This window comes from Haemaphysalis longicornis, unplaced genomic scaffold (assembly GCF_048455015.1).
Source record: "Haemaphysalis longicornis isolate Haplotype H1 unplaced genomic scaffold, Haemaphysalis longicornis Haplotype H1 scaffold_2, whole genome shotgun sequence".
Lineage (NCBI taxonomy): Eukaryota > Metazoa > Arthropoda > Arachnida > Ixodida > Ixodidae > Haemaphysalis > Haemaphysalis longicornis.
In genome coordinates, this window is record NW_027526295.1 from 247777868 (window position 1) to 247800947 (window position 23080).

The following is a 23080-nucleotide window of genomic DNA, read 5'->3' on the forward strand; positions in this document are numbered from 1 at the left end:
ACGACCAGACCCGTGCGCATGACCAAAGGGCGAGAAGGCCGGCGCCTCAGCGAAGCGCGCTCAGCGAAGGAAGGTGACGAGGCCACGTGCTGTGCAGAGCCGTGTGCGATAGAGGAAGACGAACATCCAGCTGTGGTCTCTCGTACAGGGGCGAGGCTTAAACAATGCCGTTTGGCGAAAGAGGAAAAACGCTGCGGTTGCGTACAGCGTCGCTACCTTCAAGTCTATAGTGGGAGCTTCCTTCAGTTTTCTTGCCTTTCACAGCAGGAATTTGAGCACGTGCTTGCAAGGAACTAGCATTGTAAAAATATTCAGGTATGTGGATGAACACTTGGTGATTTTAGGTTGAGACGGTGACGAGTTTCCTTCCCATGCGACACATGTTCTTAATGTTTTTTTGCGAATGCCTTGCACCCCTTGAAGTGACCTACGAGATGTCCCAGTGTGATTCGATAAGGTTTCTTCACCTAAAGCTTTATTTTTCTGATTCCCATAATTGGTGGTGTTTTGAGCCAAGGAATATGAAACCCCTACTTCCCTTTCCGTCTGCGCACTCAAAGCTTGTAAAGAGGCATAATTAGGTCGTCATTCAGTAGTGCCTTGCTAAAGTCCTGTACACATCGCTCTGAAGGTATACACTCCGGCAACAGTGCACCCGCCTCCTATAGCAGCAGGTTACCTCTTGCATCTTTTGTATTCAGTCGCAACAGCTATGCTAAAAGCAGCACGCAATAAAAATTCGGAAGGCGCACTGGTGGACACCCAAGAAAAAGACTTAAAAAACGTAGCTGTGCTGCCGCATATTCACGCCATTGCGCACAACCTTAAGATGGCGCGCAAGCGCGCAGGCTTGAATGTTGCTTTCTCGGCCCCGTGCAAACTTATTTGCTTGTGTTCAAAAGTTAACACAAAGGATAAGATACGGAGAGATGGCTGTTTGCGGCTCCAAACACCGAAAATCAGGAAGATGTGTAAACGAACGGCTTAGGGAACAGCACAACAATGTAGAAAAGCTCGTGGCGACAGGGCATCTTATTTCGCTGGAAGCAGTGTGGATGCAAACCGCGGTACGACGAGCGCAGTGTGATAGGCAATGGTCGTCACACAGTCACCCGAGAAATCATCGAGGCCCTCGAAATGCCCTGGCTGAACGAGAACTGTATTAGCATACCCAAAATAACTAAAATTTATGGCAAACCGTCAATGAGACGAGAATACATACTTCGAGTGCACGTGTTTTGTTTGTGGTTATTTGTTTGTATTTTGAATATATGTTCACCCTTTCAATAAGCCTTTTCAGTCGATAGACAGCGCTGTGTCCGCGCCCCTCTCTCTGTCCTGTTTTAGTGCGCTATGCTTCAAGGATGTCGAAGCACCAAATAGCCCATCGATCGACTTGTGTTTTCTATTTATTTATTTATTTTCTTTTTACATCGGCGGCCATTTTGGCACCGTTCATGTTGACGGACGGCAACGATGACGACGGTCGCTTTTCGCCTTTGATGAAGCATCTACGAACAATTACGGTAAGACTGCTGGCCGTTAATATTTACGTAGCAGGACCGCTTACACATGTAACTTTTTATAACGTGGGGAAAATGATTACCTTTATTCGAATCGAGCAGTTTAACTTTTTGTTACTAGCAACGCAAGTGCTTAGTGACGACATCAAAAGCCTCGCCCTGAGAAAAGTACGCAGTATCGAGCTATCAGCGGCAATGAACCGCTTCGGACTCACGCTACATAAATAAACCTAGATGAGTCGCCCTGAAAATGCCGGAGAGATATCATGCTGTTTGGCAAGCAGTACGTCTCCAACACCACGACGCAAAAGGGCACGTAAAACAGATTGAAAAACTTATACTCGTACGAACCTAGACCTATACTGTGCCAAACGTGTGAGTTTACTAGAAAACTTACATCTTTCTGTGATCTTTCACCATGTTGTTCTATTCAAGGATATGGTAGGGTTCAGCGTCTAGCTTGTACGAACAGGAACGCTGAAGCGCTGTCCGCCACAGCAGCTTCTTGGCTAGTGGACACTAGGTCGCCCCATGAGGGGGGAGATGTCCTTATTGGTATATATGCGTATGTTCCAGGATAGTTCCATGCTCAGCTTGACAAAGTTGACTTGTCATCAGCTCTCCTTTCCGATGATCTTGCATGTGAAGTCAAACTTACTCCTTTCTCAGGTCATTGTTTTGGTGTTGTGCAGTTTGGTTCTGATGTTTGGTGTAGACACTTCATCATTCCATCCTCTGATTTTCCCTTAAAGGAACATTAGAGAGAAAAATCAAGTAGGCATATATCGGTAGATTAAAGTGCCGTAAATGCAAATACCGATTTCAACAGCAGTAGTTACTTATAAATGTTCAGAATTACGAAAGTGTGAAAATAGGCATCACCCCAATACATTTTTTCGCACTACAATTTGCATGGAGGAAAGACAAGTGACGATTTGTAACATCACAAACCGCGAATTATGAAAGCGTTCTTCTGAAACAAACACTGATGCAGGCACATGTAAGTGTAAATAAGTGCATCCGAGAGCTTTTACTGGCCATGCGCTTTCTAAAAGACACAAACATTAGCTAGCAAGTAATATAAAATATGATGTCCGAGCCCGGACGGCAGGCTTAGTTTCAGTTTCGATTTTGTTGAAGTGTGCCGCTCAAATGTTTCGCTGAGAAAAAAAAAAATCCCTGACAACATTTTTTTGAGATGTTGAAAGTATATGTAACAGCCAATGGTAAAACCAGATATTATTAGCGTAACCGACTTGAAACGAGATGGCCTTCAACTTCTTTGAGCAACGACGCATGTATTTTCAGCACCTGCCCCTAGGCGGTAACACCTCCTGGGCATTGGCCTTACTGGGAAAGCTTCGTCGGTGTCATCACACCACGCCAATAAAAAGCTGGGGCTTGGTCGCTGATGTTGCGTACGCCACCACTTAAGGATGGCGTTAAAAAGACCCTGTCTGTTAAGCTGACACAAAGCTGAAAGCCAACGAGAAGCTTTCAGAGCGATGGTGACGATCGAGTAAAATCGGGCTGGGCTCACTCTGGCTGCTTTGGGACGTGCCCTGAAACGTCACGAAGAAATCAAAAGGAAGTGGCAAAAAGAAATTCACGCTATAACTGTTATTTCACAGTCAGCGAGGCGTCGTTGGCCGCCGAACAAAAACGGACAGAGCTAAGAAACGCGTTCTTTCTTCCATTATCCTTTAGTGTCCCTTTACACGTGGGGTAACGGGTGAGGGGGGCAAGGTAAACATGAAAGTTAAAGATACACGGTTGTATAATAATAATAAAGTACACATGGCATCGTTTCAAGAGGAAGTGGAAATTAGAGCGGCCGAACTTCAGAAAGTCGGCGAGGGTATGCACGCACATTGTACGTGTGCCCGTCACTCGGCACGTCGGACGTGCCCGGAGGCGTGTAGAGAAACAGTGCGATGCACAGAAGCAAGGAAGCTTATCCCAGTTGTCGAGTCCGGAAAAGTAAAAAAGCATAAAGAGCAAGGAAAGTCTAGACAACCAACGACGCAGTGCGATGCACAGAAGCAAGGAAGCTTATCCCAGTTGTCGAGTCCGGAAAAGTAAGAAAGCATAAAGAGCAAGGAAAGTCTAGACAACCAACGACGCAGGACTGCGCGTGCACCGATTGAGGCGTGCATGTTGGCCCAAGGCCAGGTGAGCGACCACAGCGAGCGAGAATGACACCGGACAAGCCATCCTCGCCTTTCCTTCAGCCGCACCTTCCCCCCTCGCCCCTGAGGAACGCGCGGTACTGCCGGAGATGCTTCGTAGTGGCCTGCCGGGCGTTGCTGAAGACGGACGAGGGTTACCATACGGGCTCTGCTGTCTCTCACGGCCTTCATAGGTATGCTAAGGAGTCGACGGTGTAATCTGTACCCGTGCACCTGGGAAAACTTTTGAATTACCTTTTCAACGCTTTCATCGGAGGGAGTAGCCATTTCTTCATCGGACTGTGCACGCTAGCGACACGTTCATTTGTGCAGTCGACAGGGGGATCAAACTGTGCATGCGCTAGCGAGTCTAGGGCATGTTCGAATTGGTCAGTCTGGCGAATGAAAGGTAGGTGGGGAGTGCTTCATACAGCATTGTTTTAATTCAGTAATGAGGCTTTCTGAGAGAGAGGGGGGGAATGAGATGGAGAGAGAGAGAGCTTTATTGGTCATCTTTGCTGAGCGTGGGTAACCACTGTACTGTTTGTTGGCGCGAAAGCAAGACTTGCGCATCTTCGTCGGGTTTGCATATTTTTTTTTTAAATCTGAACTAGTAGTGCAGTTTCAAAGTTGGACGCTGTGGTGATGTTTTAAAAAGCCCCCGTTAAGCAAATCAGGATTTTAAATCTGAAAATGACAACGATGGCCGCATAGGTTTACAAGAGAGAGAGAATAACTTTAATTTGAATCCACTTCGAAAGGAGGATGTACAGCTTCTCCTCTTCCTCAGGTGGCGGCCAGGAGCCCGTGGGCCCCAGCGGCACCCTCGGCCAGCTGGATCATTTTCTTCTGGATCTGGGGGTCCGTACTGAGCAGCGTGGTCTCCCAACTCAGCGGTCCCGTTATGCCTAGTGATGATAGGATCTTTTCTCGCTCCTTATATTGTTCTACCATTGTATTGGCGTCGTCTTTCCCTGAGTGTGGGGGATCAGCTTGTGCTATGTCATTTGACACCCTGTTATTGTCGGTTGGGCCTGAGCAGGCCCAGAGCACATGTGCGAGATCCGCCTTGGCTTCTTTACACCATTTACAATGTGCATCGTACATTCCGGGGTAGCACCGGTTGTGCAACGCCGGATTTGGATACCTGTTCGCCTGAAGGAGTCGCCATGACACCGCCTGCCCCCTTTCTAGTATTTTGTCCGCCGGCGGGTATTTGAGCCGGGAGCTTCTGTAATGGTCCAATATTTCCCTATACGTTACCAATCGACCCCTCGCGGAAGGCCAGGGGTTCGAGGGCAGATTGACTCCGCCGTCAGCCTGTCCGGTTCCCTCCGACCCAGTCGGCGACGAACGCGCCTCTGTTCTGCCGTCTGCGTGTGCACCGATACACGCGGACTCACAGACGCGAGCTCGGATTGTTAATGCTCGAGCTGCTTCATGAGCGCGTTCGTTGCCCGGGAGGCCAGAGTGTGCCGGCGCCCATAGCAAAGTAATGGGATTCTTGTTCAGTCTACTGATTGTGCTCTCCGATAGAGAGACGAGTACCTTTGTAGCCTCAAGCGACACGCGGCCTTTGGCGAAGTTCCTAATCGCCGCTTTCGAGTCACTCACAATCACGACCCTGTCTATGCGAGCTGTGACATCCTTTTCCCCTATTGACCATGCTGGAGTACTGGTGGTGGCCGTCTCGAGGGTGAGTTGCAGCGGTGTGTCGTCCTCGAGGTGCCCGTTGGCGACTGCAGCTCTGATTGCCAGGGCGACTGCCACCTCCTCCCCCATCTCGGGCCTCGTCGTCCAGACCGAGCCGGAAGCGACCAGGTTCCCCTCATGATCCGCTACCGCAGCAGCCATTGCGCCGTATCTGCTCGGCGATCTTCGCGTGATTTCATAGTCCGCAGGGTCCACGTAGTAAATTCTGTTTACATTTGTCGTGCCCGCGTTGGGCTCGAGCTGCCTCTTAAGAGCTGCCGCTCTGGCCGTTCTCCTCGCCACGTCCCTCTGCGGGTGCATGTTTGCCGGGAGAGGGGGAATCTTCAGCACCCCTCTCGTAGCAATCGGGAGAGAGTGTTTCTCTCCAAACTGCGACTCGTAGAGGATACCGAGAGAAGCCAAAATGTGTCTGCCCGTCCGGCTCCTCGAGAGTCTCTCCGCTTGCGCTATGCGTTGCGCTTCTATCAATTCGTCGACCGAGTTGTGCAGCCCCATCGCCGCAAAAGTTTCGGTCGATGTCGTGATTGGTATTCCCAAGGCCTGTTTGTAGGCTCTTCTCATCAGCCTATCTACTTTCTCTTTCTCACTTGTGAGCATATTGAGGAATGGCACCACGTACACCACGCGACTCACGACGAAGGCTTGTACGAGCCTAAGGAGATTCTCCTCCTTCATTCCCCGATGCCGATTGGCTATGCGAGAGATGAGTCGGGTCGTCTGGTGCACGCTACCCTCCAGCGCTTTAATAGCCTCCATGTTGTGCCCGTTCGCTTGGATCCTGAGCCCCAGAACCCTGATGCTGTGGACCACGGGAAACCTTAGTCCCTCGGCCCAGAGCTCAATCGGAGGACTTCACTTAGCTGCTTCCATCGCGCTCTTTGTTTGCTTTCTAGGATTATATTATAGAAGCTCGGAAGCTCGGACGTCTGCAGCGAGCAACGCAAACCCTTCGGGGCAGCGTATTCTACCACCGCGTCCGCGGCTTTCTGCAGTCGCTCCTGGATCTCTCCATCGCTACCGCCTCCGGACGACCAGATGGTAATGTCGTCTGCATACAGGCTGTGTTCCAGCCCTTCTATGGAAACTAAAATTCTCGGGAGCCCGATCATAACTGCATTGAAGAGAAACGGGGACAGGACGGAGCCCTGAGGCGTGCCCCTGCTCCCTATCTCTATAACATCCGATTCTACTCCGCCCACGACCAGGCGTGCCGTTCTGTTGGACAGAAAGTCCCTAACGCGTGTTGTAAGTCCTGGTGCCGACCCCCAGGCCCTCTAGACTTTCCATAATTGCCTCGTGCTTGACGCTATCAAATTCCTTCGTCAGGTCCAAGCCAAGAATGGCTCTGGTGTCTAACGGCGAGCACCCTTCTCCGTCAAGGATTTTATGCTTGAGGCTCAACATCACGTCTTGAGTGGACAAGCCCGGTCTAAAGCCGATCATGGTATGGGGGAAAAGATCTCTTTCGTCCATGAGCGCGTGAAGTCTGTTTAGGACTACGTGTTCTAACAATATGCCCATACACGACGTTAGTGAAATGGGACTTAGATTCTCTAGGTAAAGTTTTTTTCCAGGCTTCGGAATCATTACAATATTTGCGTCTTTCCACTGTGCGGGTATCTCGCCGCGTTCCCAACACCAGTTCAAGTACCGAGTCAGCGCTTCTATCGAGTCGTCGTCCAGGTTCCGGAGCATCTTGTTTGTCACTCCGTCGGGACCAGGAGCCGACTTTGTACGCAGCGCCTGAATGGCTCCGCGCACCTCGGTGAGTGTTATGGGTTCATCTAACTTAGGGTTCGAAGGTCCCTCGTAATCCTTGAGTTTCACGCGGGGGTCATTGCCCACGTATCTGTTTCGGATCTCTCTTACGAGCTCCTCGTCTGAGCCTTCGAATTTGTGAATGATTTTGCTTAGATTCTGCTTCTGAGTTGTTGTGCTCGTTTGGGGGTCTATCAGATATCTGAGTGTGTTCCAGGTCTTTGCTAGCCCCATTTGCCTGTCCATCGCGTCACATATGTTGTGCCCCGTCTGTTGTGCCAAGTGATTAGCGTAGTCTTCAATTTCTTTGTTGAGTCTGGCTAGCCGCCTGCGGAGGTTGCGATTGTATTTTTGCTTGGCCAGTCGTCTTTGCAGACCCTCTTTGGCTTCCCACATATGCAGGAGCCTGGCGTCGGTCTGCTCGAATCCGGCTTCCTCCGGGATTGTCTTAGTCGACGCTTTAACGTCACCGTGCAGCTGCGTGACCCACGCTCCCAAATCTGTTATGTCGCTGGTAGCTCCTACCCAGGCAGCACAGGACTGTTCGGCCTAAAACAGGCCGGTGTACTTTGGCCGGTGATTTTTTGTCCGGCCGTTTTCCGGCAGCCATTTTCGGCCCATGTCCAAATGTGGGCCTTTTGGCCGTATACGGCCGTACTCCCATGGCTGTCCAACGGCCAGTGTCCGTCGGCCAGTCGACCGGCTTACGGTCATACGGCCAGATTCCAGCCGTAGGGCTCCGGCCATTCCAAAGCCACCCGTGTACGGCCGAAGTACGTCCGCCGGAGGACAGCCGAGATGCGGTCGTCGGACTCCAGCCGGACTACAGCTACCGGAAATACGGCCGTGCTACGGGCATTGGAGTTGAGCCACAGTACGTTAGCTGTACTGAGGCCGGTCACTGCATGTCACGCAAGCAGATGACTCATTCGCGCAGTGCAGAAGCAGCACAAACCCAGCATTTTGGGTCCAATGCAGCCATATCAAAGTGAGCTCGGGCGCAACCACCAGCCGTCAAGCTTTCAGGGCAGCCTTGCTTAATTACCAGCCTCAGTTGACAGTAAAATTCATTTATTAAACAGTGCTCGCAAATTGTCGTTCCTTTAATTGCTGTGCCTCATTTACTGCCGAACACAGAAAATATTAAGTTCTTTGTAGAGCTTGAATAGATGTATTGTCCAGGTCCTGATATCCTCTGTGGGGCGGCTTACCTGTAATAAACGGGGAAAGAGGAGGGGGGGGGGGGGGCGGCGGAGGGCGCATACTTTAGTGGGTTGAATTTCAGAGAGATAAATTGCGCCGCTTTTAGCCAATTTCTTTTAGGGCAATATTCCTGAACACTTTCATGCTATGACTACATAAACTATTTTTATAACAGCTGCTTGACCAAATTTGATGTATATAAAACCGGCGTGAATGCCTTTACGAAGCGTTTTGGTTCTCAACAAAACACTCAGGAGCATTTAATATAACTCCTTCACAAAAAAGTGTGTCCAGTTTTTGCCCTTTTCTTGCAAAGACATTTTCTACTCGATCAACTTTTCTGATGATCTTGCGCAGGGCTGATCCTAAGAAGGAGCGAACAGGTACTTTCATTTTCAATCTATTTTAATGTTGTTTTCATGAGTATACGTCCACACCACTTAATAGTCCAAAAGAGCTTAATTTTCTTCTAATGTCATACTACGTTCAAAAAATTCTAGACGCGTCGCGAATGACGCCCTGCTTCAGGTGGCTGCAGTTGTATCCCTTTGTGTTCACGCAAGGAAAGGCGTAAAATTAGAGTTACATAATTTGTTTCAAACCAATAACATAGCAATGGTAGCATGCATACAGGAAACCTTGCATACTGCAACGAATAGGGCAATAAATATTTTATTGGTCAAGGTTGAATGCGTAGGGTTCTCAACCCGTCGGAGGCAAACTTGCGCCTCTGGAAGTTTATTTATTTATTTATTTATTTATTTGATGCCTGCTTGCCTTTGCATGCATTACAGAAGGGAGATACATAAGACTAAGCATTAAATATGAGACACAATAACAAAATAATTCTACAAAGCGCGCTGAAAATCGTCAATATAAACAGTTAATGCAATCATACGTGGAAGATAATTACACTGAAGTATTGATGTAAAATAAAATGAATCGCGCAAGGCGTCACCTTTAAAGGAAAGTTAATAATTTGCTTTAAGCTAGCGGTCCCACTTTGCAATATGTAGAATGGCGCTACATACTTCTCCCCTTCTACAACAGTTTTCGAATGATAGATATTACGAAAAAAGTTCAACCTGTGGTTTCGTCTGTTATCTTTCACGTCCTGCCATTTCAGTTTACTTTTACTTTCTCTCATGCTAAGTTGAGCGTGCCAATTACGTAATACGAATCGCACTGACATATTCTGTATGTTTTCGAGCGTATAAACGAGCTCTTTGGTGTATGGATCCACGAAAACACATGCGTACTCCAAGATTGAGCGCACATGAGTGAAATACGGTTGTTCTTTTCAGTTAGATGGAAGTTCACTAAAATTTCGTCTCAGAAAGCCAAAAACATATGCAGCCATAACTTTTATCTGGTGAACCTGCCTATTTAACCTCTAACCACTCCCTAAATAAACTCCTAGGTATTTATATTCCTCGGCCGTTGTCACAGCAGCATAATTTACGGTATACGTATCCAATTGGAATGAAGGTTTTCTTGTAAAGGTGCCGTTAACAAACTGTTTAACATCCAAAAACTTTTCTGAATCAGCACACCAGGATGTTATTAAATTCGAATAAAGCTGCAGGTATACGGAATCAAGTTCATTCGCTATAGTCCGGTTAACTACACAGTACTTTTGAACAAAGCTACAGGGCCAATAGTAATAACAATGCAAAAACCGATTCATTCAGGTCATAGGATGAAATGTACTACGCAGAAGGTGATATGCAACACCATCATTTGCTTTTTTGCAGTCCAAGAATATACAGTCAACCACTTTAAGCTTATCTATTGCAAGAGCCAAATCGTGCGTGAACTCAACAATCTGCGTTGAGCAAGAAAATCCTGACAAAATCCGTGTTTGCTAGGATGCTGGCGATTATGTTTACCCAAATGAGTCATATCCCAAGAGTAGCTAAGCTCACCTTCAAACATCGGAACTAAATTAACAGCTAGGCTTCGTCAGTGACAAGGCTCTGTTGTTATCGCAAATTTAAAATAATTTTTTTTTCTAAATAGGCAGTCGTAAAATCCCCTGAAGTAACATAGTGCAGGCATGAAGTTGATCCTACCAATGCATGAGCGAGTCTCTTCTACGTTTATCACGAACAACATAGTGCAACATTGCTTGTCGCAGTTTAATTGTAAGCAGAATGACTTGCGCTTTTGCTCGCACTTGCCTTTCTTTGGTGGGGAGTCCTTGACATGGTGGCGGTTTAGCTCCAGCGTGGTGGCCGCTTGCTCGACGCCCTTGAAGGCCAGTTATTTTGGTGAACCATCTCCATCTCGAATCGGACATCTCTGGCGGGTCGATGTCTCCAATGCTTTCCATTTCTTGAGCGGGCGAATAGCCTCGAGCTGATGCGTCGACGAAACCGGCGGCAGAGGCGTGGTAGCGGCGATGACTGGCGAGGCTTAGCTCACCCGTCGGTGTGGCACAGTCTTCTTGTGGCAATAAATGACATTTCGATGGCCTAAAAGGTTCCCTGCTAATGTCCAGTGAGTCCTTGCACCTTGCCCGTTCACCGAGAACACTCATTACTGTTTGACAAACGATGTTCGTTCATTTAAAACGTAGAAACACGGAGCGGATGAAAAACGCGTCCCCGTCGTTCGGCTCCCTAACGGCTTTTTCTCCCCCCAGGAAAAAGCCGGTCGGTCTTCTTCCAAACACGTCTGTGCATGAATTCTCGGCGCCCAGGCGCGAGCCGTTGTTCGGCTGTATGCCGTTTGCCGAAAAAATGACGTATAACCAGATACCTTACGTAGGCCGGTCTCCTCTTGAACACCGGTTGCCAAATATTCTGTGGCCATTCGCTTGCCGTAATTCGGCCGAGGACAGCTAACCGAATGAAAAACGTATATTCTGGGGCCGTACGTCCGCCGGACGCGCGGTTCACCGTTGAAACAACGAATGCACGGCAGCCGCGCTCCGGCCGGTCTCCTTTCGAACACCAACTGCCGCAAGAATACGCATATTCTGTGGCCGGTCGCTTGCCGTGCTTCGGCCGATTACCGCTTCCCGAAGAAAAAACGGATGCCCGAATGCCGGACTTCGGCCGTTCTCTTTCTCAACATCGGCAGCCGTAAGAGAACTGAATATCTGGCAGCCGGTTAGCTGCCGTTGTGCGTCCGGACACAGGCGGACGGAAAAATGCCGAAGCGCTGGTTGCCGAATGTTGGCCGTTCAACGCATGATCAGTGGCTGCCAGAACCTGGATGCTGGCCGGACATGCCAGAAAGCGGCCATAGACGGGCCGGTCTTGGGGCACACTTTCTGTGCCGCCTGGGTACCGACTCTTCGTTGCCATCAGCGGTTTCGCAACGCCTCTGGAGCCTAAAGGAATCCCAGTCCACTAGCCTCAGTTGAGTACCACACCCAGCCTTAGTTGGGCCCGCCACAAAATCGGTGGCCACGATAAAGTGGTCGCTGCCCAAATTTTCCTTAAGGTTCGTCCACCGTACGGTGCCTCCCCCGACATTGCTTACAAATGTAAGGTCCGGAGTGGTGTCTACGCTCACGCTGTTTCCCGTGCTCGTGGGGCACCCGGGATCCGTCACGAGAGTGAGGGCCTCTTGTTGACAGTCCAGCCAAAGATTTCTCCCTTTGATCAAATCCTTCTTGTACCCCCACGCCGGGTGCGGTGCATTAAAGTCTCCCACTATTACAAGCGGCTGCTTACCCGCAATATCTAGGACTTTGCGGAAAAGTTTCTTGAATCTATGTCTCTTCTGAGGACTACTGTAGACGTTGTGGGGTTTAACATTTCACACACTAGTTATTTCCCACCCCGCAGCCATCCGCGCTCAGCAAACATGCCTTGCGAGCGCCGGCTGCGGACGGGTCCGTTGTTTGCGGAGACAGACAAAGGCAGGAGGCGGCGAGGGCAAAACATCAATGGCAGCATTTATTGCAAAGTGCGAATCAAATACGCTGCATATAGGCTGATCGTAGGCCATAACGGTAACATTGGGAGCGAGGCATTAAACAACGCTAGAGATCGAGATGGTTCGACTCACCGGAGCAGCGCGGCGCTGCGCGTGCGAACGCGGGTGCAGTCCTCCGAGCTCGCCCGGATGCGTCCCATTGTGGCGCGTTCCCCAAGTCAGCACCAGCGCGCCGAAACGTCCGCGCGCTACCGGATTTCCAAGACAAGAGAGCGTCCTTACGTCATCCGACAACCCACCACACCTCGCCTTTTGGTGGCTAGTATCGAGGAAGAACTGGTTCTCGGGTAAGGCAGAAGGGAAAAGGGTCAACGCCTTCACCAGGGCGACAAAAAACCGTCCAGTCGCTGGCGCCCTCCCGTATGGTTCCCGTCGCGTGAGCGAGGCGCGTGTGCACGCCGGCCGCGATGGGAAGCTAGCCAGAAAGTGGTTCGCGTGAAAGTCACGATCCCCACAGCGTTCAGTACGAAGACACTTCCCTGTCCTCGTTTTAGGGGCGAAGCTCCTTAGGGCGTGGGTCTGTCCATCCTCGACGTATGTATGTAGCCACCTCTAGTTTAGTTCTTGGATTGTTTACTAGATGGCGTGGCTACCTCTAGTTTAGTTCTTGGATTGTTTACTAGATGGCGGGGAGCGTTGTAATAAAATCCGTTCGCCGTTGGCGCGCGCTCGGAGTCGCCCGATGGATAAGGCTGCAGATGTGCGAGCCCGCGAGGCAGAAGCGCTCCGTGAAGCTGCGCGACGCCGCCGCCAAGATCCTGCCGTACGAGAGCGGGAGGCCGAAGCGTGTCGTCTGGCTGCGCGACGACGCCGCCAAGATCCCAGCGTTCCAGAACGAGAGGCCCAAGCGTCACGGCAACGGCGCGAGGACCCTGCCGTACGCGAAGCGGCACGGCTGCGGCACGAAGAGGATCTCCAAAACGTCAGAGAACGGGAAGCGGCGAGAAAGCGCGCGTATCGGCAGGCAGACCCCGATGCAGTGAGAGCTCGTGAGGCGTCTGCAAAACGCATCAGGCGAGCTCAGCCCCAAGGTGCCGACGCGCGGTTTAAGCGAGACTTTCTAGACGTTACGTTCGGACACAGATGTAGTGGGCGAACTTTCACTGAAGAGTCACGGTTTTACCGATGATTTCCCCTCAGGAGCTTCGCGCACTCATCATCATTCACCCCGTGGATATGCTGTGAATTTTTTGAGCGGAGATAATCTCCACGAGTACGTGGTCTACGGTCCCTATGCCCGTTTCGCGTCGCATCGCCGGAACGTTGCGCCTAACCAGGGTCGTGACCGGGGTCCGCTTGTCGTCCGAGTGGTCCTCGTCAAAATAAGACGTGTACCCCGATAATTTTGCGTGCCCTCCCGTTTCCTGTAGGACAATGACGTCTGGCACTTCCCCAGCGCTTTCAGAGTCTATGAATTGTTGGAGGTTACCACGCTTGCGCCGATACTCACGACAATTCAGGTACATACAGGTACATACAGGACAATACAGGTACACCACTGCCAAATGGTGTACCTGTTGCTGTTTTTGCGATCGTCCCTAGCCATGACTATTCGGTTAAGTTTCGATTTGCTACCGTTGTATCAACCAAGGCAGATCTCAAACCCTCTGCTGCTGGTCTCGAGTACGGCTTTGTGGATTTGATTGGACCTACTCCCCTACCCTGCTGCTGCTGTCTGGCTGCGGTCTGTGCACTCTATAGTGCGGACACTCTCATGTTGAAAGGGTCAAGCTGCTTGGTTACGTTTTCCGCAAACGAGTTGGACATAGCCGTTATCTCTTCGAGTTTCGCGTTCATTTTCGCCTAGAAAGCCTTACTGAATGCCTCAAATTTCATTTCTGTGTTTTCCTGTATCCTCGTTTGTTTCTTGGCCTTGCGCTTGACTCCTGATCTACCGGTGTTGCGGCCTACCCTTCGCTTTTGTGGAGGAGACTCAATCTCGGAGTCGTCCAGGTCTAAGTCTCTCTCGAGTTCGGGTGCCTCTACCGTTGGCGGCTTTTCCTCTATCTCCGTTGTCACGGGAGAAACCGATGGCCCCGATGTCGGCTGCAGGGGGAGTTGAGTTTGAGTTTGAGTTTGAGTTTATTTTGTTGAAATGGTACATAAACAGGCAAGAAAATGCAAGACTCGGCTTCGTCCCCACCCCTTCACCTTTATCATCTGCTGCCATCACCAGCATATCCTCGTTTTCGCTAGCGGAGGCCAGATCCCCCTCAGCGCTCTGCGCGGCGGTCTTTTCTCCTATTTTTTCCTTTAGGGAGCGATTCTATGCAATGATAATCTCTAGCATCTGTCTAACCTTGGTTAGCTTGGACTGCTCTGCTGTGGCTCGTGCATATTTATCTTTGTTTTCCTGCGAGTTGGTTCTACCCTGCCTCTTAGGTTGGGAGACCGCGCTCGCCCAGCTTACCCTGGTTTCGACCGAGGATGCCGCCACTGTCAGCATTTCCCTGGTCTTGTTCGAGTTCTGTCCCTTGTCTTGCAGCGCCGGTTTCCCCTTGTTGTTGCCTTTTGTTCCCAGTCCTCCTCTCGAGGTGGAGGCGCTTTGTTGTCGTCCCGGTCTCGACGGCGATCTGGAGGCCCGTCGCCCTCCTCTGCGTCTGTTGGCAGACCTGGATTCGGATTTTCTGCTAGAGTTGCCGGTGCGAGACGATTTGGAACTCTCGGAACGTCGGTGGCTCGAACGGGACGCACTCTGAGGCTCGTGGCCGCCCTGGCGCTGGTTCTCTACGTCATTTTGCGACGGGAGACGAGGAAAGGACTCGGAACGATCCCTGCAGTTCTTGAGGATCCCTCCATGGCCTTGAGTGCTTGGGCGCCCCTGGTTGATGTTGGAGGTGTTTCCTCCGCTGCGTTTCTTCTGTTGCCTCTCCTGCCTTCTCTTCTTAAGCAGGTACGGAACTTAGTACCGCTGAGGACACTTTTTGTCCGCTGTCTTGTGTCCTTTGCAGCACAAGGCACACTTTGGTTCGCACAAGTGATGATCCTGCGGTTCCGTGGCACCGCATGTCCCATACACTTTCTTTGCCGACACGGTAGCCATCGTTACTGGGCACACGTCGACTCTGTGACCGAGGCGTCCGCACCTCTCGAAAAAAAAAAAAAAACGCGGAATCGTGGCATGAAATCCCGAAAATGCAGCGGCCGAACCGCGAACACGTGAATACGCCATCAGATTTAGTATATTTATATAATGAGCTTTTCTTGGGACCATTCCTACCGGTTCACCTTTGTGAAGATTGTTTACGGAGTTCTAATTATCCCTATTGTTTCAGGTCTTCACTGATTACGGAAGCACTCTACCTGTGCGTACTCATCGCCGAGAAGGAAGCTATAGAGCCAACGCAGACGGTTATTCACCTTTGATAGGGTGCAGTACCTCGTCACAGAATTTCCTATCAGCCGCCGCCGGAGTGTTGTGCGATAAGAACCGAGCTTTAGTGTCTATACGAACGACGCGAGACAGCGCGTAAGGATCCGGCCTTGACCACGACTGCAGCTTCCAGCATCGTGCAGAATGTCTCTGAGCGGTCGGTTAGCCGTGGTGACCGGCGGTGCGAGCGGCATCGGAAAGGCCACATGCCGCGCTCTCGCCGCACAGGGAGCCAAGGTCGTCGTCGCTGACATAAACCTGGACGCCGCCACGGATGTGGCTCGGTCGCTGCCAGGTGGGTTACTGCTGTAGCGGTTTTTCCGCGACACCGTTATTACGGTTGCCGTAGAGACATACAACGACGCATAGCATATGCCGAAAGGATGTCAATATCCTGGTTTTCCTTGTCGTCGTTTACGCAGTTCTAACGATATGCGCTAAAAATCGTACAGAAATTCTAGTAATTGTCGACTAATGCATAACTAATGTTATGCCGACTGTCTTTATTGCGACTTATTTAATAGACCAGTTTGACCCGACCAGGCTATTTTTATTCATTAATGCCTGCGTAGAATTATAAGCCTATCTTAGGAGACCTTGCCTTGGTTTGGTTGTATTGTGTTTTTAAAATTTTTCTCTATAAAATTAACTTTAATTTTTATAGAGATTAAATGTCTTGACGAATTATGCTTTTTGTGATATAAGGCGTTACACTTTCGGGGGACTTTGAAAATTTTTTGGTTCTATTTTGTCTTTTTAAAATTATTTTTGTCTTAGTCGGCCGGTGACGGCGTGTAAGATAGACATTTTTTTTTCATTATATAATTTTCAGCTTTTTTCCATTCGTTTGCCTCATTTTCAAAATTTCCTTCGACAAGTTATCTCCATTTTCACTCCTATAACGCCCAAAATTGGTTAACCTCGACCATTACGCGCAAATACCAGGCAGTGCCCTTCAGTGATCTTAGGCAGAAAATGCTTACGCAATAAATGTATTCGTATCAAGGCAACTTATGATCGCTGTTTTCCACCGACTTCTGCTACAGCCGGCCCTGACAGTGGACGGTATCGGCATGACACTCAAGAGTTTAAAAAGATGCCTTATAATCAAACTATGCGTCAACGTGCGGAAATTACAGCCCACCAAAGCACATACAGCACTGGCCGCGTTACAACCAACTACCGAATGTGCACGTGGGCAGTTAAATATGTATTTGTTATGGCATTTATGTTTTGCTGCGCCTATAGCACTTATTCTTTCACGTCCCACCCCCAAACCTCAACACTCCGGAGTGACTCAGCAGGGACTGGAGTACTTCCACCACCTTTGCTACACATAGAAGTCCTGTAAAGACAATTAGCCACGAGATTGACTCCAAGATCTCTGTCGAACAAAGTATTGTCACGTGACTTAAAAACACCAAGGAGAGACGATGGCGACGACAACAAGCCTATGAACGAACTTTCGACGTTGGGACCGTGACGCCGAGGCGATGACGACGAAGAAGCGCTTCCCGAGAACGCATCATCATGAAACTATTTAACTGCTTGCTAGAGTGGCTAGCTCAAGCGCTTCTCAATCAAGACCCTTCAATACCTCGCATTACCTCGCAAAATCAGCGGACATTAGACTTGCGCAACGACGTCGAGAAATATCGCGGAATCACAAGGAAAGCTAAGGAAGCTGCTTGGGCAGCATGGATGCAATCATGTTCAGCATATTTTGGCGACGCCTATAGTTCACGGATGTAAGCCGTACGTGCAGAGTTTGGTTTGTGCATTGTTGATTAGAACAGTTAAGAATTAGTGAATAAGACGATATACTGCGAGGGATTATGCTACAGTCCACGTGTGATATTTGATGTCATTTTGGTGTTCGTAGCTGATAGAAGGTGGTAGTAGTAGTTGTCATTGCAGAGAACGGCAGCTGATTCTTGGGTGGCTCTACCACTAGATACATGAGATTTTGGGAAGAATGCAGTGCATGTAATCTTATGTACAGAGATACAATAATTCTGTACGCTGCAGCCATTTTTTTAATAGGGCCTGTGCAGCGAACTTTATATATCCTCTTGATTAAGCTATGTATGGGCTACAAATAATACGGCTCTTTGCAGGCCCATCGTGCCATACATCTGTATGGTTGGACGTTGGATCCACTGAGTCTGTGGGGCACATTTTTGCTGATATCAAGGAGACCGAATCGCTGCCTGTCAGCATCGTGGTGAACAGCGCCGCAATAGCCCGGAAGTCTCTCCTTGTTGACACGACAGATGAAGACTTCGACAAAGTTATGCAAACCAACGTTAAGGTGATTTCCTGAACTATGTCGTTCTCACCATTACCTCTGAAGCAACGTTCCGCCTGTTCTCCTGCCCTCTCTTTGATCACCTGAACCCCAGTTCCCCAGTGCAGGGTAGCAAACCAGGCTCTGCACCTGGTTAACCTCCCGGCCTTTCTGTCCTTTCTGCCTTCTCCTCCTCCTCAAGTGGCATTGTCATTGTTACCTGTGTCGTGTCAACCGATCTCCCTGCTTTCGAAAAGATATATCTGTTTAGAAAATGTAATTGACATCATCAAATTATGAACCTGGTTGTACTTTGTACAGCACTACTGTAGTGCGACTTGCTGAAGTTACTGCGACGCCTCTTTGGCCAACCCTGATACTTTTAAAGAAAACTCTGTTACTTGTCACGGACCATTACTAGCTCCTTTTCTCAGCACCGATGGATATGCAATTTACTCACCTTTCACTGCCTGGTTTGACTAACAAGACGCAGCTACTGACGCTAAGATTATTTTAGACGTGAATTCTCTGGGAGAAAGCAGAAAATTCGCCCCGGTATCAGCGGCTTGACATTAGATTAAACCATGTTACTTAAGAATGGCGATATTGCAGGTGTAAAGCGTGTATTTGAGGAAGCATAACTTAGATCACTGGTTCTGAAATGAGAACTCGGAGACATCAAGATAACAAGGGGGAATTGGAAAGCTTCCCAGTGCCCCCGGTGGCCTTTTTTCCCCCACTAATCGAGGATAATAAAAAAAAAATTAAAGCCGTTCCACTCAACGTGAAAGCTGTCGTAAATGCAGAGCAGTGATTCGCCATAACGGCCTGTGCTACCGTTATCCGCTTACTGCTACTACCCATCACGCTCTTCGCCTCCCTGTCTCACTTCTCTCTTGATGAATTGAACGGAGGTTTGTCCAAAGCAGATCAAATTTCCCGCCTTCGCAGTGCTCGCGCGCCTCCTGCCTGGAACGAACAGCGCGAGCGGTTCTCGCACGTGCCGGCACCTTACTGCGCAGTCCACAACGCGTTGTTTTTGGCGGTCCCATCTCCCCGCGAGCGTTAACGTTTAGTGTTTGGGGAGTTGGTGGTAGTGAATGCGTTGTATCAGCAGCTTCTTGACGTAGTTTGAATGAGTCAAGGATATAAGGCGCGTTCGTAGCCTCCCATTCTCTGTCGGCTATGTGGCGCAGTGGGTAGAGTACCATGTACATTGCGTTGAGCCCGCAGGGTCGAGGGATCGAAACCAGGCGCCGGATAGTATTTTTTTATATAGTGTAGGGGGATGCGGACAACGACGGTGCGGACTACGACGGACGTCAACGCGGGTGACATCGTGAGTTACTGAAATGCTCTGCATTTAAAAAAGTTATTTCTTTTGCAGTGCGCAGCCAGAAGTGGCGAAGACCGGAGATGCCGAGCGGAACGCGTTCCGCTCCCCGCTAGCAGACGACGCTCGCTTTCCTAGCGCAACTCGCAACCGCAGCGCCGCGGTGGCGAGAGTCGCGGCCGGCCGCCTCTCCACGGCCGCGGCGGGGATAAACGGAACTGAAACTAAAGCGTGGCAAACTGTTCGCATGGCGACGCAGTGAAACATCCCCCTCGCGAGGGGCACGATCAAATGCAGAGCATTTCCGGGGGCGCACGACGTTAAGTAGTTTGCGTTACGTTAATGTTGTTGCACTTGTGGCAACTGCTGACGAGACAGCGCTCGTCAGCAGTAAAAATGGCAGCCTCGGCGCACGTTGAGGCCGAGAGAGGGGAGAGAGTGTCCTTGAAACGGGTCTGGGCGCGCTATCGAATGTTGATCGCGCCGATAGCGAAACGTCTGAGCCGGGCATGTCGAGGGAAGCGATGCGGACAACTACAGACGCCAAGAACGGGTGACATCGTGAGTTAGTTAAAGAAATGCTTTGCATTTAAAAATGAAGCTTTACCGCAAGCAAATCTGTTTGCTTGACTTCTCCGCAAGGCACGTGGTTGAAATTTGGCTTTTCGTAAAACATTACGGCTGTTTAAGAAAGCCAAGAAGTTAAGTTCTGTTTAATTGTTACGGAAAAATACATCTATGAATTCTGGGTCGTATTTATGCAACCCCCTTGGTTACACTCCACGTTCCATTTTTTCTCTGAGCTTATCTTCGGACATGCGGCGCCACCTAGTATGCACATTTCGTAACATCAAGGTAGTGCTAAAAAGGGAGGGATATTTGAAATTTAGGCGACACGTACGAGAGTTGGAGCTACGTCATATTTCGGAGCAACAGTACTTTCCTTTATTGTCACACTGACCATTTAGCGATGCTAGAAGTCATTATGTTGTCATCACCTCTGTTCGGGAACCACGTCGACCCCCATGATGTGTTTTTTCTCTGACTGCTAAAAGTGTGCTAAAGCATACGCAGGGCTGCAGTTGAACTTAAATCATTTCGATGCGCCTAATTAATATTAAACGCTCAGATTATCCTGGCCGGTATAAGAACGTCCAAAAGAAGGGACTATGGTGTACCGCTAAACGTTTTGACAAGTTAGTGCAAATTGTATTTCGGTATCAAGGTAGAAGGGTACTAGTTTGTTGTTAAAAGAGCAAGACTAAACACAAGCGCAATGCTTTAGTGTTATTTCAAGGCATCTCTAAAGACTACTCACCTTATTTGATTGGTGTGGGCACTGGAGGAGAGCTATCCAGTCCGGCTGGAGTGGTTACACGTTATTCTTTGAGCCATTCAGCCTACGCACATGCTGGGGCGCAGAGATTTGTGCAGTCCGAATGGTCGTACGCCTGGTCATCACGTATACGGACGCTGTGTATTCCCCGCAGGGCACGTTCCTTATGACGCGGGAGGCCGCAAGAAGCATGATCGCATCGGCCGTGCCGAATGGAGTCATCGTAAACGTCGCCAGCATCGCGGCCAAGACGGGAATGGCCAACTTCGGAGCGTACACAGCCACGAAGGGGGCCGTGGTCGCCCTCACCAAGACAGCGGCGCAGGAGTTGGGCCCGCATGGCATCCGCTGTAATGCCGTCCTTCCGGGGGCTACACGTACGCCGATGGCCATCGCACTGGTTGATGAAAGCGCGGAGAAGCTCTTGGAAGCCAGCACTCCCTTAAAGCGGTTTGGCCAGCCCGAGGAAGTGGCCGAGGCCATTGCCTTTCTGTGCTTCCCGAACAGCTCTTACGTTACCGGCGCCGCCTTCGAGGTGACGGGCGGATTCTGCATGTGAGCGCTCGCATCCTGCTGTTCGCAGCTTTGGCCAGCTGCTACGTCAGACAGCTGCCAGGCGGGCTCGTGGTGATTGGGTTCACACGCCCACTTGCGTAACCCCCTTGTCTTAGGGGCCTCTGTAGCTAACTTAAAGCAATCCAGGGCTGTAGCAGTGCGTGCTCTGAGTGGTGCAAAGCTGTTTTTTTTTTTTTTGCTCTCAAGACCAGTATGGCTTTGTTGAGGGCACGGGCTGTGTGTATAAGGTGCGTGTATTTGGGCGCTCTAAACTTCAATGGGAGTGGCAAAATGCGTAGAGGACAAGGATGTTCGCTGTCCTTGAAATAGTGCGAAAAGATTTATTAATCCTGTGATTTGGGGGGGGGGGGGAATAAACATGTAAACAAAGAGACGAACTGGCGAAAAACCCCTATCTTGTGCGTAGGACACCCTGGAACAAAGGTTCACTTCTCAGGCGAGCTCCGAGGGCTCGCTGACGAATGTGCAAGCAACGCGGATTCTGTGCAAGCCAGTGCAAGTCTTGTCTGGCTGGCGGAGCACTGTGGTCAAAATTGTGGTAGGGCCGCTCCATGCAAATCGAGCGGAATAGTTGTAGCGAAGAGACAACGCAGCCGGAAGGGAGTTCTGGCCCTAGCGGAGCCAGAACCTCTGAGTGGAACACGTGACCGGATAAAAGAGTGCGCCGAGATAGTTCTAGACCACGCCGGCGGAGTGGACACCTGTTTACGAAGGCTAAACTCATGGAAGACCCATAGACAGCTTCGCTCGACAAATGTACGTGCATGCTCAGTGTTGATTTTTAGCCAGTTTATGAATATTCGAACGGTGTCAGTCGTTATCTATTTTATTCAGTGAGCCTCAGCCGTGCAACGAGAAATCATTCCCGCAGGGTTAAGACGAGAAAATAAGGGTTTTCTTGTAAGAAAACATAGTATGAATGGAAAGGGGCGCCTCAAAATTGAATCATCCAACGTATCACTCGACGCTGCTCCGGAATGTCCTACGCTGGTGTTGTAAACTGAATATTTGGAAATAAACTTGGTGTGTGAGGCCTGCATTGCTATCATCTCAATCAATCAATCAATCAATCAATCAATCAATCAATCAATCAATCAATCAATCAATCAATCAATCAATCAATCAATCAATCAATCAATCGATCAATCTTTATTGAAGTGTTCTGAAAAAGCGAAAGCTTTTGTTTTGGCAGAGCAATGAAACAATAGAAGACAAGTAGAGCAACAATAGCAGGAAAGAAAGGAAGAAAGGGCAATCTTAATTTCGAGGATCATCAGTGATGATGCACTTTCAAAGCGGAAGTAGTGGTTAGGTCGCGTCGATGGCTGTTAGCGTGAACTGATCAGCGACCTCGGCAGCTCTTGCAACCAAAAGTGGCTGTAGATCCGGGCCTGAGCTGCGCAGCGCAGCTTCCCACCGTTTCTCGGGGGGCATTTCGGGAACGGGGAGTTTTTGGCAAGCGCAGATAACATGGGATAGTGGAGCATGACCGCGACATAATCAGCAGGCCGAAGTAGGGTAGAAAGTTGGGGGCATGTGCAGGAAAACATCCACGAGGAATTTAAAGAGACAAGGTCAGTTTTAGTTCGTATGACTAGCCAACGTTGGAGAGGATCAGAAATAAAAAAACAAGGTGCAGCTTGCACCAGTGGTGCAAGGCTGGAGAAGCTGCAGAGCTGGCGGCCCCACCGAGCTTATGCTTGGTTCGGCTAAGTTTATGAGTGATTATGCTGCGAGATTCGGCCAAGTTGTCTGCGTCGTATCGTCCTTAGCCTCCAAATAGCCATGAACACGCGGTCATTAAAGTGTGTACAGTGTACGCGATCTCGTAACTGCGGATCTTCTGCAACTCGCTGGCGATT

At 49.7% G+C, this 23080-nt stretch overlaps 1 protein-coding gene across 3 annotated transcripts; it reads left to right on the forward strand.

Annotated features, from left to right (window-relative positions):
- Positions 1-3740: 3740 nt before the first annotated feature.
- Positions 3741-22273, forward strand: LOC144170339 ((3R)-3-hydroxyacyl-CoA dehydrogenase-like). Of its 3 annotated transcripts, XM_077700079.1 has the most exons (5): positions 3820-3885; positions 4482-4552; positions 15589-15981; positions 17804-17997; positions 20797-22273. In XM_077700079.1, the coding sequence occupies exons 3-5, from the start codon at positions 15831-15833 to the stop codon at positions 21199-21201; spliced, it is 750 nt and encodes a 249-aa protein (XP_077556205.1). In that variant the 5' UTR covers positions 3820-3885; positions 4482-4552; positions 15589-15830; the 3' UTR covers positions 21202-22273. The 3 variants fall into 3 exon arrangements, with proteins under 3 accessions (XP_077556204.1, XP_077556205.1, XP_077556206.1); XM_077700078.1 differs by lacking the exon at positions 4482-4552 and having other exon boundaries at positions 3741-3885; XM_077700080.1 differs by lacking the exons at positions 3820-3885; positions 4482-4552 and adding an exon at positions 3909-4100.
- Positions 22274-23080: the final 807 nt, after the last annotated feature.